Source organism: Talpa europaea (assembly GCF_964194135.1).
Source record: "Talpa europaea genome assembly, chromosome: 15".
NCBI lineage: Eukaryota > Metazoa > Chordata > Mammalia > Eulipotyphla > Talpidae > Talpa > Talpa europaea.
In genome coordinates, this window is record NC_140083.1 from 80,161,213 (window position 1) to 80,175,437 (window position 14,225).

At 53.1% G+C, this 14,225-nt stretch overlaps 1 protein-coding gene across 1 annotated transcript; it reads left to right on the forward strand.

Moving 5' to 3' along the window:
- Window positions 1-4,276: 4,276 nt before the first annotated feature.
- Window positions 4,277-6,326, forward strand: HOXC4 (homeobox C4; the record flags this gene model as incomplete). The annotated part of the gene is made up of 3 exons (XM_084255740.1): window positions 4,277-4,384; window positions 5,024-5,468; window positions 5,974-6,326. The coding sequence occupies exons 2-3, from the start codon at window positions 5,030-5,032 to the stop codon at window positions 6,324-6,326; spliced, it is 792 nt and encodes a 263-aa protein (XP_084111866.1). The 5' UTR covers window positions 4,277-4,384; window positions 5,024-5,029.
- Window positions 6,327-14,225: the final 7,899 nt, after the last annotated feature.

Consider the following 14,225-nt stretch of genomic DNA (forward strand, 5'->3'; position numbering starts at 1 on the left):
CAGACTCTTGTTCTCTCCTCAACTGTGGGAGCAACAGGCCATGGAGCGCTCCATGAACTGCTCTAAAGCCAGCCTCATTCCCAGGTCTTCCAAAACTACAGTTAGGCTCCTTAAAAGTAATAGGTCTTTCCCTCCTCTAACAGGAAAATTCAAGTTAGAAATCTCCAGCAGTGCAAGGTTCCTGCGGCTAAGTCAGAATTTTCCATAACAACAACAACAACAAAATTCACAATGATAAGAATTGAAGTTTGCACCAAAGGGCCACCCCAGCCCAAGTTTTAAAGAGGATACAATCCAGCAGGCTTGGACTAGAGCAGGGGTCTGTGAGGCGAGGATGTGCTAAGGAGGGGGTGGGGAACCCAACCTCTAACTAACAATTTCTCCAGCATAAAAATGAAACATCAAATTCGTTAGCCCAGGGCCTTCATTTTTCCCCTTCCACATTATAACTAGTTATTGAACTCGCTGGAAGATCTAAAGGCCATTTGCGAAGAGACAAATTTCAATGGAGTTTCCCCATCAATAACCCCATGGCAGTGACCTATTGGAACAAGTCAAACACCCGAGGTGAAATGCAGGTCACTCTGTCTAACCAATATTAAAATGCGGCCACTTTTTAAAAAGCCACTTTAAACGAGATTTGAGGAAAATTGAATTCCAAGGAAGGCAAAGCAAGGCGGGGGAAATCCACAAGAAGACCTTGCCTATGGTCTCCGAACAAACAAGAGAAATTCATCTTTAATATTTTAAAGGGGGACAAATTAACATTCCATGATTGCTTTTTTTTTTTTTTTGAGACTATAAGCGAATCCAGGAGGGAAAAAAAAAAAGGTTGAGTATTTTCTGGTGACATGTCCAGGTTATTAAAATCATTTTAGAACAATTCATTACTTTTACTGACAAGAGATTTAAGAAAAAAATCAATTAAGCATTTGCATATGCCTTTGCATACATTAGCCCTGCCTGCTGGCGTTGGAAAAGGACAAACCCGCACAGAGAGACATCGACACAAATGGAATAAGAGTCTTGCCTTAGTTTGGTAGTTTCAAGTTGCTTGGAGAAAAAAATAAAAATGAAATAAATTGCTTTATTGCATTCCATTTAAAAGTCAATTTATTTGAGGAAGAGGAAAGAGACATGTTGCAATTTTTAATCTCTAAAACAATAACAAAGCAGCACACGCGCGCGCGCGCACACACACAAAACCCAGCACTTTGGAGAGTGGGGAAAGAAATGACCCTCATTTTCCTTTCCTTTGCTCTCCAAATCCTGAGTTGGTTCTCACATCTATTTTTCTCGCTAGGAAAATGTAGGGAGCCTGGGAGGTGAGATTTTAATGCAGCACAGAATCTGTGGAGCCGCTGAGGTCTCTCAGTCGGCAGCTTGTTACTGCGGAGGGGGAATATGGGTTATCCAACGGTCAGTATGGTAATCCGGGCACAATAAGGCCTCGCACACAATGGACACATATTTTTCTTCAGTGGTGTCAGAAGGGAAGCGCTTTGTACTGAAACATGTTTCCGAAAGAGAAACCAGATCGAGATTTAGAAAGGAGATGGGGTGGGGGGGTGGCATTCAGAGAGTGTTTGCATGTTGGCAAAGGGCGGTCAGAAAAAATAAAAATTAAAATTGGGGCAGAGAGAAGTAGAGGGCAGAGAGGAGGTGGAAAGCCTTGGACTGGCAAGGCAGGAGGCAGGAGGGGAAGCACAAAAGGAGAGGGGACCAGATACAAGGATTCATCACAACAAGCGTCACTGGGTGCCCCCCCCCACCACCTAAGCCGGAGCCCTCCAAAGGGTTTTATTTCTGTGCTTGCAAAAATATCCAGGTGAAAATATTAGTGTGTGTGTGTGTGTGTGTGTGTGTGTGGTGGAGCATGGCTTGCTATTTTCCCCATGTGACAAGCGGCTTCCCTGCTATTAAGCTATAGGAGCCCAAAGAGAGTTTTTTGGGTAAATGATATAGATGAGCGTGGGCATATTAGGGGGATCTCCCAGATATCACTTTCTGGATGTCTTGAATTAGCTGTGCTAACCCGGATGAGGACCTCCCATGTGTATGACTGCATAAGGAGGCATTTCATATATTGATAAATAGGAATGGTTTGCATGCAGATGTATTTGTTAGTTGTAATAACTAAAGACAGACTTGACATTTGGGTTGGAGGCATCTGACCTCTCCGCACCTATTTACGAGTGGGCTTGCTGTTCCTGAATCTTCCTCTCACCTGCAGCAACTCAGAGTCCTGGGGAGTGAGGGTTAGGGTGGGCAAAGCTTTGGGAAGATCTATCTATGTATCGAGCCCAAGAAGGTAAAGAGCCAGAAGAAAAGGGCGTTGAGGCAGGGGTTGTACCAGTAGAAGGTGGCCATGAGGGCTGGGATGGGGAGAGCCAGGCCAAGACCTCACCTGCCCAGGTGGGAAGGAGAGTTTCTAGGCTAGGATGGGGTGGAGTGGCTTGATCCAGGTGCTGGCCTGGAAGTGAGGCTGGGGATTGGGGTGCACATGGAGGGCTCCCACCTCCTTCTTCACCCCTCTCCTTACCCTACCTGGGCACTCGGGAGCTTTGACTCACCCCACCTGGCAGTCCTTTTCCTTAGGTCAGCACTCAGCATTCAGGATCGGTTTCCCTCGGCCTCTTCCAGCAACTTGTAACTAACAACCCCCACTATCGAAAATGATGAAAAACAAAACCCTCACCCACTCCAGACCCCTGTCCACCAAGCAGCCACCGTGCCCTCCTCACCAGCCCCTCTCCCGACCAGACCAGCCAGTCCTCCCAGGCCAGCCGGGCAAGGACAGGGGTTCTCTCAGACAAGTTTGGAAATTTGGGGATCTCCTGTGAGACTTGGTTGACCTCCAGGGAATTCCTGTTCCCCCACCAGCCTGGGGGCAGGAGGGGCAGGACACTGTTCTCTGGGGGAGTGGGCATGGGGACAGCCCCTGCCCCTCAGCACCCACTCTGAGGCTGGGGTGAGGCTGGGGGGGGGGGCCCTGAGCGCTGGAGCAGTGAGGGTGGCTAGGGCCCAGCCCACCCTTTCACTCCAGCCCTCAGGGCGAGCCCTGATTTAGAAGCCAGAGCCTCTGCGCAGCCCCAAGGTGGGGAGAGACAGGTTGAAAATCTCCCGCCTTCCTCTCCCTCTCGCAAGGGCTTTATTTTTTTTTCCCGTTCCCCTCCTCATTCCCTTAATTGTAGATGTTCTAATTAAACCCTCAAATAGTTGTTATGCCGTTTTAAAAGGTACTTATTCAAGTGTCAACCAGGCTGGGCTGGGAGGAGGCAGCGTAGGGCGGCGAATTAAAGGTAGATTGACTAATCACGGCGGCGATCATAATAATAAAATCAGAGGGAAAAAAATCACATTACGACTTTTCGTGGAAAGGAGGGAGCAGGCAGCCAGCGGCCGCCAGCCCTGCGCCGCCGACACAAAGAGTGCGGGCGATTCCGCGAGACTGATTTATGACGTTTTACAGCCCTATAAAAGCTGTAGCGACGAGGCAAGCGCTCCTACCACCGCTGGCAGATTTAGTCTAATAAATAAAACATAAACAGTTAACTTTATGTGTCACTTTTATTGTTATCAAGTAAAATATAGCCGAGCCCCGGCAAGCTATGATTTTAAACTATAATTGTTATCAAGTACAACAAGGGGACCCGGCTCCCTCCCTGGGCTCTCCCTTCTGCCACCCCCCAACTCTGAGTTATGGAATCAGGTCGTTGGAATCGGTGGCCCGAGGTGGCCACCCCTCGCTGGGGAGAGGTGGGGAGGTAGCCCTTGCCTGCTCCTCCCCACGCCGTGACCCTGCCACCCCTCCGAGAGGCCTTCTGTGGGTGGGTGGTGGAGAGGCTGGGGAGGGCACGGGAGTGGGCTGAAGAGCCCCGAGCCCCCCCAGCCTCCCCAGTGGGGTGAGCTCACCCCTCAGTTTTTGGAAGGCAGCCTGGAGCTGGCGCTGGGGAGCGTGTGTTTACATGTAAACACATGTGTTACACGGATACAAGCCCTGCCTGCGAGCAGGCTCCCCCTCAGGCCTCCAGCCCCGGCCAGGGCTGCCCTCTGTGGGGGATGGAGGAAGCAGGACTCTCAGGGCCTTGGCTGGGCACCACGGCAGGGCACCGACCCCTCCTCGCCCCCAGCTCCTGGGGCACCAGCAGCAGGCCGGTGTACGAGCCCCTGCCCTGGGGTTGGGGCCGGGAGGGCCAGTGGGCACCGGGGGGAGGGCACGATTTCTGAACTCTGCTTTTGCCAACCACTTCCTGTCTCTCTTCAGCGGGGGCTCAACCCCCAGACCTCCAGAAATGACGTCAGAATCATTTGCATCCCGCTGCCTCCACCTGCCCGGTCCAGCTGGGACCCAGCCTCGCCTGCCCCATGGCCAGAGGGTTGGGTGAGTGTGTCTGGGGATGGGGGCTGGACTCTGGCATCTTGGATGGGGAGGGGGCCCCCCCAGGCTCTCCAGCCTCCTGGGCTCAGCCTGGGCCCCTCCCCATTCAACCTCCACTCCAGTCCTGCTCCAACTTCCTCTTCCTGCGAAAGAGGGGAGCTGCCCGGGTGAGCTGCACACCGAGCCGGGCTGGCCTGAGCGCAGGCCTCTGGCAAAGCCGAGGAGCCGAGGCCCACGGGCCTCCCTGGACGCCGCAGGGGAGAGCTGGGCAGAGGGGCTGCACCGCAGCCTTCCCAGAGCCCCCCAAAGCCCAGGCTTTGGAGGGAGGCTGGGGGCTCCCCATCTCCTCTTGCAGGGGAGGGTTGTCAGCCGGCGGGGCATCGGCCGAGGGCACCCCGGCCCCTACCGGCTCACCCCACATCACCGCCCCCCACCCCAGCACCACCACCACCACCACACACACAAAAAAATTGGATACATTTTGAATAAAGCGATTCGGTTCCTTATCCGGGGACTGGGTTGCTCCGTGTGATTGGCCGGCGCGGTCACATGGTGAAAGTAACTTTACAGGGTCGCTAGCTAGTAGGAGGGCTTTATGGAGCAGAAAAACGACAAAGCGAGAAAAATTATTTTCCACTCCAGAAATTAATGATCATGAGCTCGTATTTGATGGACTCTAACTACATCGATCCGAAATTTCCTCCATGCGAAGAATATTCGCAAAATAGCTACATCCCTGAGCACAGTCCGGAATATTACGGCCGGACCAGGGAATCGGGATTCCAGCATCACCACCAGGAGCTGTACCCACCACCGCCTCCGCGCCCTAGCTACCCCGAGCGCCAGTATAGCTGCACCAGCCTCCAGGGCCCGGGCGCCGCGCGAGGCCACGGGCCGGCCCAGGCGGGGCACCACCACCCCGAGAAATCGCAGCCGCTCTGCGAGCCGGCGCCCCTGCCAGGCGCCTCCGCGTCCCCGTCCCCAGCCCCGCCGGCCTGCAGCCAGCCGGCCCCCGACCACCCCTCCAGCGCCGCCAGCAAGCAGCCCATAGTCTACCCATGGATGAAAAAAATCCACGTTAGCACGGGTAGGCAACTTTGCTTTTTGCTCCCCCCTCCCTCTCCCCGGCGCCCCCCACCCGCCCGGCCCCCTCTGGCCGGGTGCTCCTTTCCTCGGCCCCCCTCTCTCTCCAGGAGCGACTCTGGGTTAGCACAATTGAACTGGATTTACGAGCGAGAATGGGTAATTACATCCCCCATAAATTTTATGGCTTAGCTACTCTGGGCAGTCCGAGCCATGTGCTGCGATCTGTTATGTATGTGTGAAAACTATGCTCGCTTTCTAAGGGCGCATAAATAATTCAGTGTCGTTACAATGAGGATTCCCCTCTTCTGCCACCACAAAGTCTCCGGCTTCCTGCAACTTCTTTAGCACCCATCGAGCTTGATGACTTTATCTCCACCCCCCCCACCCCCAACCTCCTCCGGCGCCCCCCGAGCTGAGGATGGGGTGCGGGTGGGGGGCGGGGAGCTTGCTGCCTCTGAACCCCACTCTTTGCTTCTCCCCCCCTCTCCCGCTTCCCCCCCTCCCAGTGAACCCCAATTATAACGGAGGGGAACCCAAGCGCTCGAGGACAGCCTACACCCGGCAGCAGGTCCTGGAATTGGAGAAAGAGTTTCATTACAACCGCTACCTGACTCGGAGGAGACGCATCGAGATCGCCCACTCGCTGTGCCTCTCTGAGAGGCAGATCAAAATCTGGTTCCAAAACCGGCGCATGAAATGGAAGAAGGACCACCGGCTCCCCAACACCAAAGTCAGGTCAGCGCCCCCGGCCGGCGCTGCGCCCAGCACCCTGTCGGCGGCCACGCCGGGCACTTCTGAGGACCCCTCCCAGAGCAGCACGCCGCCGGAGCCGCGGGCAGAGGACATCACCAGGTTATAAGACATAACTCACGCCCTGCCCCACCCCTGCCCGGTCCCCTCCTCACACACAAATTGACTCTTATTTATAGAATGTAATATATATATATTTTTGGTTCTTTTTCTCTCTTCCTGCCACCTTCTCCCTCGTCCATTCCAAACAGACAGAACAGATAAACAAACAAGCCCCCAGCCCTTGTCTCCCTTCCACGGTTAAGGCCCCTTGTGAGCATGTGATATTGTCTTAGCATGGTACCTGCTGGGTTTTTTTTAAAGGCCATTTTGGGGGGTTATTTATTTTTTAAGGAAAAAAAAAAGCTGTAAAAATTATATATTGCCAGGTGCGATGGTCTGGTTTGGGTGGATTTCAGGGGAAATGAGGAAAAGAAAAAAGGAAAGAGATTTTTAAGCCAATTCTCCTCCTCCTCCTACCCCCCCCCACCCCTCCCTTTCCTTAGGCCGTTTGCATTGAAAATGCACCAGGGGAGGTTAGTGAGGGGAAGTCATTTTAAGGAGAACAAAGCTATGAAGTTCTTTTGTATTATTGTTGGGGGGGGCTGGGAGGCGCAGGGGGAAGACAGCAGACAAAGCTAAATGCATCTGGAGAGCCTCTCAGAGCTGTTCGTTTGGAGAGCCAAAAGAAAATAAAAATGAACTTTGAGTGCAGAGAGGCAGGCTATAGGTAGGACCCCACCCCCACCCCCGTCGTGGTTATTGTGTCTTTGGACTGAATTTACTTGATTATTGTAAAACTTGCAATAAAGAATTTTAGTGTCGATGTGAAATGCCCCGTGATCAATAATAAACCAGTGGATGTGAATTAGTTTTACGTCAATGTCTGATGGTTTCTTTTTATCCCCCCCTTTCCTCTGGCCTAGTGACATCCCACCTTTGCTATAGTTGCTTAAGTTTACTCTGAGCAAACACACCAGTCTGAACTCTCCACTCCAGTTTTCCAGTGACCTTAGAAGAACCAGCAAGGGATCTTCAGGAGAAGGATGTAGAAGCTTAGCTCTGGTTCCTGCTGTCTCTTCCCTCTTGAGTGTGCAGAGAGGCCAGACTTTCTTGGGGAGAACCTATGGTAGAGCTGGGGGGGAGGTGACTCACTTTGCTCTAGTTTAGGTGTGATGCTATGTTTTTATCTAGTTCCTTCTCCCCGCTTGCTTCTCCCTTCTCTCTGCTGGGTAGGCCTGCCTAATTTGCAGACCAGAAGGCAAGTTTAGGGAGTGGGCGGGAGAAGAGTTTTATCTTTTAGGGCTCTTTTGGGGTGAGAAATGAAGGAAGGTGTCCTTCAAAGGCCTGTTCTCCTAAAAAGATAAAATATTTTGAACGGTGGTTCTGAGGCAGCAAAGTGACCTGTCAGGATGCTTCTCTGTTTGTTTAGACTTAGAAAGAAGGGTGAAGTGGAGGCCAGAGGCCTGGGAGGCCCCCTAGCCTGGGTAGGCCCGAAAGCCTGTGCTTGGAGAGAATGAAGAACTTTTATTCTTTTCCCCTAACTTTTAACAGAGACCTTCCAGGTGAGAAGAGACATAGGGAGAGGCAGGGAGTACCCTCTTCATATAATATTCCAGCACTCAGCCGGGCCTGGGGGACAGCTTAAACAAGCTGCTCTGGCAATATAAAAAAATACACTTTTTAATTATTCTGTCGGGGCTTAAATTTAAAAAATAAATAAGAAAATATGGCCTGGGTTACCTGAAAGATTAATTTAAACCAAAGACTCTCAAATCCTTTTGCTATTTAAGGCCAGGCCCTGAGTAAGGCCTGCTCACATTGTTGCTTGTTCCTTGGGAGAAAGTAGGAGAGGCGGGCAGTTGGACAGTTTCTCACGCAATATACCCAAATTTCAGCATGGAAGGTTGTCAGAAGTAGAAGAGAGGGAATAGGGAGCTGGGACATGTAGGGGAGCCAGGGATACCCCTGTGTTCTCTTCCCAAATGTCTGTTGAAAGACAACAACAACAGAATCACGTTGTGGGAATCTGTTTGCTGTAGTGTACTGTGAATTTATCTCCACTAGAATCACTGGCTGGCTGGTACTTAGAGGGGGTTTTGTATGTGTGTGTGTGTGTGTGTGTGTGTGTTGGGGAGAATCATTTGATCCTGCAGGTCTACTTTCTCCTTGCTCAATGGTGCCCAGGAGACAAGAAAACATGCTGCCTAGAGTGTGAGGAAGCAGGCCAGCAATCACCGGAGTCACTTTATGTAATCTAGTGAGTTAGGGGCCAAACCTGACTGTAGCTCCTATCATCTTGAGACAATTGACTCAGGAAAAGGAGGGGGTGCCTAGTTGTGCTGAGGAAAAGAGGAGGAAAGTCTGAGGGGTGAACCAGGGTTTCTTGTAAGGAAGCTAAAATGGAAGGGAAGGAGGATCAGTCCTCTCCTAAGTTTTTACTTTTAGTTTTAGGGGGCTTTATCCCTGCTGCTCCCCAAAGTGGAAGACATGAAAGCCAGCAAGGGGGAAATCACTGTATTTTAAGCGTCTCGTTTCCCTGAACTTGCTGAAGGCTTTAGTTCAGGAAAAGCAGCAAAAAGGGGTTGGGACAGTCTTTTATTTCCCCTTCTTTAGGGGATTCTGTCTCTCCTTCCTCTTTGCACACACACACACACACACACACACTCTCTCTCTCGTTCTCTGTGGGTGTCTCTGTCCCTCTTGGTCTGAAAAGGGGGAAAGATCAGATAGCCAGAGTTCTCAACGAATTAAACAATCCTAAACACTCATATGTGAGTTTTGGAAGGGCTGAGCCCTGACCTTCCCCCCAGCAGACCCCATTCCCTTCTTTCCCCCAAGCTCCCTTGCCCGGACCTGGCGGCTGGGACGGGATCAGGCAGTGGGGGAGGCGTGGGGCGTGGGGGCCAACCCGGGACAGGCCTGGGCTCCTGCAGTCTTGGCTGTGCTGCTTCTGCTCCCCCCGGGGCCACTCCAGCCTCCCTGGGAAGCTGAGGGCAGGCTTTATTGAAGTTGGGTTGAGCAGTGGGGAGAGGCTGGTGTGTGTGTGTGTGGGGGGGGCGGGGAGGATGCAGCCCAGGTTCACGGGGAGGACACAGCATTTTCTCTCCCATCGCCTTTATATTCGGCAGCGCCTCTGACCTCTCCCCCACCCCCAGCGCGGACCCTCCCGAGCCAGCCCGGGCTCAGCCCCTGGTCTCCAGATAGGACACCACTGCTTTTGTGGGGCTGGGATTCCTCGCCCAGAGAAATGGAAGAGCCAGGCGCAGGAATGCCTGCCAGGCATTGTAAGGCCCTCTCGCCAATGGCTAAGTAAAAAGAAGACGGGGTGGAAATGCAGCGCCAACCTTCCAGGTCCTTCTCTTCAAGCACCGGGAGAGCCCCACACCCAAAACCCCTTGCCGTGTAAGTAGTCAGTCCTCCATTTGCTCTGGGGATGAGGCGCCCGCCCGCACTTTCCCCTCCGTTCGCCATTCAGTTTTTGTCTCACCTCCCCATCTTGGGGAGGAAGCGGGGCGCTCATCACGAATGGAGGGGTTTTGCGTGAGAGAGCCTGGAAAGTTGAGGGGGAGGGAGGCCTGGGGTCTTCGATTTGCTCAGGGCCTCTGGCTGCTGCTTGTGTGAAGTTTCTTACAAAGTTTTCTCTGCAATTGGTGCATCAGCTTTTTTCATGTGTGGACTTGTGGATTGAAACCCAGAGCCCTCTCCCTGCGGGTAGATGCGTGTAGATGCGTGTAGATGTGTGTATTTGGGGAAGTGGCAGGGAAGACAGAACAATGACGGGGTTCTCGGAGCTTGGGGTTGGGATGTCCCCTGCTGGGCCTGTTTGTCTGCCTTTCTGTGATGGGGGGGACTGATTCCTAAGGGAGCCGAGAAATCCAGGGTGCTGTGATGGGAGGAACATGGTGCTAGGACAATCCACCATCTTTCCCTGGCTCTTGCCACTCCTGGGGAGCAGGCATTGCCCTCACAGCCGCTGCTGGTGGTTTCTATCAGCCTTATCTGGCATCCCATCTTGGAAAGCTAATTGTAATTTAAAATAATCCCCTTTCCAGAGACCCTCCCCAGGCTTGATAAAAGAGACGGAGGAACCCCCAACTCCAACAGCCACCAGAGCAGAGGGAATATTTATTACCTCTCTGGAGATCATTACCCAAGAATACAATTTTATGAACTTCCTAATCTGTTAGCTTGATTTATCTGGATGGGCAGGGGACCAAAACAAACATTTGGGGGATTTGGGTGGGGAGGAGGCTTTGTCTTTCTCAGAGAACTGACCACCCCCTCTGGCCTGCTTGCTCTGCACACCTATTGCTAGCCCCATGCAACACTTTCTTCTGCAGCGTGTGGCTGTGTTGGGGTATCCGACTTTCAGGACTTTTTGGGAATTAAAAATGGCAGTGGACACTGTTTGAAGCTGGGGCCTGAAGGGGCCCTTCGGACACCTGAAAATCTGTGCAGCTCCAGATCCCTTTTGGAACTGGGGAACCAAGCAGACCTAAAAGCGACCCCAAGTTGTGTTCATTGCCCTCTAGCCCTGAGCCCTTTCTGGGGCCTGGCCCTGCCTCCTCTCCTCCTCGGGATTTGTCTTCTCTCTGGTGTTTGCTCTGCAGCTCCTTTGAGCGCTGGGTGGACCCACTTCATGCGAGCAGGGGTGAGGCCTGTGCAGCTCCATCTCCCCGCTTCCCAGCTCCTGCAGGCCTGCTGGCTGATGGTCAGGAGACGCAGGAGCGGGGCGGGGGGGGGGGGGGGGTGGGGGGGGTGGGGGGGGTGGGGAGGGAGGGTCGCGGAATGTTTGAGGGTGCAAAGGGTTACAGAGTGTAATACTTGGGAAGGGGAATTTAAAATTTCCAGTCCCCATCAGCAATGGCCAGATTCCCCGGATCGCGTGATCCTCTGGGTCTCTTCTGCCAGCCATTATGGAGCCAGGGTCAAGGCAAAAGAAACCTCAGCTCTCCTCACTCCTTTCTGACCCTGTCTTGCCAACACCGGAGGCTGAGAGCCAGGAGTGTATTTGAACTTCCAGGTGGAGAAACACTGAAACCTTAAAAGTAACATAACACGAAGGAGACACCGCCCGAGCAGGGGTGGGAGCGAGTAGGAGCGAATGGGCGCTCAAAGCTGCTGCCCTCATCTGGGGGTACCAGCTCCCCTTCTCGGGTTGCAGGGAGGTCTCCAGAAGGTGAAGGGGAGCCAGTGCTGGCAGTGACAAGGTCAGAGATCCCAGATCGGAGGTGAGCCTGCCAGCGGCTGCCGGCTCCTCCTGAAGGTTCCAGTGTGAGAAGCTCCGGGCACGGTGCCCCCTCCAGTGGGTCACGACCCTGGGCTCAGGCCGCAGACAATAGGGCTGGGGCGGGACCACTGGGTGGATGGCCAGGCGGGTTCATGGGGCGGTGAACTCCGCTGCCCCTCGGGAGTCCTGCTCGCTGGAGCCCCAGCTCTCTTTCCTTCCCCTGGTCCAGCTTCCTTTTTTTTTTTTTTTGTGTGGAAATTGAGCAGATTCTTAATAGTTCCTCCACCTCCGTGAACCACCAAATGCGGAGATTTCATCTTGTTGAGAAAGGCAAGGAGAGTTGTCTCCAAGTTAGAAGAATAAGGCAGCGGGAACCCTCTCAGGATTTTTGCGGGGAAGGAGCGGGAGGCGCGAGCAGTTGTTAGTAGAAGCTTTTCCAAAGTGGACTCGGCACTCTGAGGGATCCCAGACCATCAAGCCGGCAGTTTCCTCCATCAGGCCAATTCAGGCCAAGAAGTCCCTCCCCAGCACCACCCCCAGCCGCAGCAAGACCTGCCTCTCTAGGCCCTGCCTTTGTGTCTGTGCTAGGCCAGGGTGAGGGCTCAGATGTGCAGGAGGGGAAAGACATCCTCTAATCTGAGGGTAGGGACTGACTAGCCTTTGGGGGTTGGGAGTGAGTCACTTGGGAGATGTCCCCCAACCAGTTTGGTCTTGTTAGGGCGCTCTCTCCCCACCCCATGATGATCACCTGGCTCTTTTGTGTGACTCTGTCCCCTGGGCAATAGCAGGGTGTTTGTAACTTTGCACTTGTGGTCTCTCCGCTCAGCTGGAACAGACTTTGGAAAACAAGGTTACCACGCAGGGATCGACTCCTCTCTGGAGGGGAGCGTGGCAGCTTGTGGGAAGGAGGAAGTGGGAGAGGAGTGGGCTGTTCCCGACCTATAGGTGCTTCGGCTTTAGCGGGCTTCCCCAGCACCCACCCCCCATCCTAACCCTGCCTAATGGGGCTCAAATGGGGACACGGAGAGATGTGGGCTCCCAGCCGGAAATTATTTCTCATGGACTCAGCCTTTCCCATGATTTCTCACTATTTGGAGTGTGGCCGTCTCCAGCTTCTTCTGTCTTTGAACAGTAGTTTCCAGGCCTGTGCCTAGCATTTTTGCTGCTTTCTGTGTTCCAACTTTCCTTACATTCTTGTTTCTTGGCTCTTCTCATCCTGCAGCAGTGCTCTGGGACAACCCCTAGCCCCGGCGTCCCCCTCAAGCTCCTTCCAACTGACAAAGCAAAGAGGGACCAAAAGGTGTGTGTGTGGTGGGGGTGGGGGATAGTCTGGGAGGAAGAGCTAAGTTCAAAGGTTCCTGGTTGAGCCTCCAGTCCCGGCCACCTCACCGGCCCATCTGACTGTGCCAGAGCGGCCCCTGGGCCACAGCAAATAGAACAGGGTTTTACAGCCCAGGGCAGATGTTGGCTTAGCCATGTCACCCGGATTCCCCTTCATCTCTCCTCCACCAAAGAGGCTCCAATCCCCTCTATACCTTTGTTCTCTCTCCTCCCCCCTCCCCCTCCTTCCCCTCCGTTTGATCCTGCCTTTCCCCCTCAAATTATTTCTTTAGATCTGGAAGCATCTGTTCCTGCCTGCCCCTCCCCCCACGCCCTTCTTCTCCCCTTTACTCCCCTTCCTGCACCTCAAGCAGTCAAAGAAGCCCCCAAATGGAGGGACTCTGGTTTCTAGGCTGTTCTGCTAACTCAGGCCCAGAGACCTTTGAAGACAAACCCGGAGACCCTGCCTCAGCCCCCAGTCACTTCCATGTCATTCTTCCCGCTGGAGAGTATCCTGGAATTGCACAACAGGAGTTTTGGCCTCCAAAGACCAGCCTTTTCTCTTACTAGGACGGTTATCTGTTAAATTCAGGTAAAAGCAAGGAATCCGAGGTTGAAAGCTTTGGTGCTGAATTATTTAGATTACCCCCTCCCCTCCCCCATCCCCCGCTGGTTCTCTGCTAGATTCTTTTGGGCTCCAGGTTTTGAATATATCTTCACATTCTGGTCCTAGAGGAGAGATGGTCCTGTCTAACCGCTCTATCGGGTCATTCTTTATCACCTTCTCCTGCCCCATCCCTTGGTGGTGAAGTCACTTTTTGAGAGGTTACACTGCCTCCCATTTCCAGACTTCTGGGACCTTCTGTGTATGCAAAGCAGTGTCCACCCTGCACATTGGAGGTTCTCTAATCTTCTTGCAAAAAATAAAAAAGAAACTTGCTTTCTCCTTCCTTCACTCATATCCAGGAACATGTGGTCTCCAAAGCTGGAAGGAGTGGGTGGTAAACATAAACACAATAGACAACGGCCTGTCTTTTCCCCACTTAGTCAACCCAGTGATGTCTGAGTTCAATAATTCAGGTCCAAAACTCTCAAACTCTGGGAGACCTGTCTCGAATGAGAACCCACCTGATATCCCAGGGTAGCAGACTACAAGAACCCCAAGGCCCTCACCAGAGAGCCTACAGCTGAAAACTGGTAGGGAAGAGTAAGCCCTACTCACCTCCCTTCTCTCCAGCGCTATGCTGAGATTCAGTCCTACCTGGGATCCTGCCCTCTCTTCTCTCCTTGAAGAATGGGGATTGGTCAGGAACCCCAGGTTCATCCTCCCCTGCCACTCAGTTTCCATAGCAATAAGAGGTAACTGAACATTGGCCTCCCCCTCCCTTGTCTACCCTAACCCTGTTGGACAGAGCT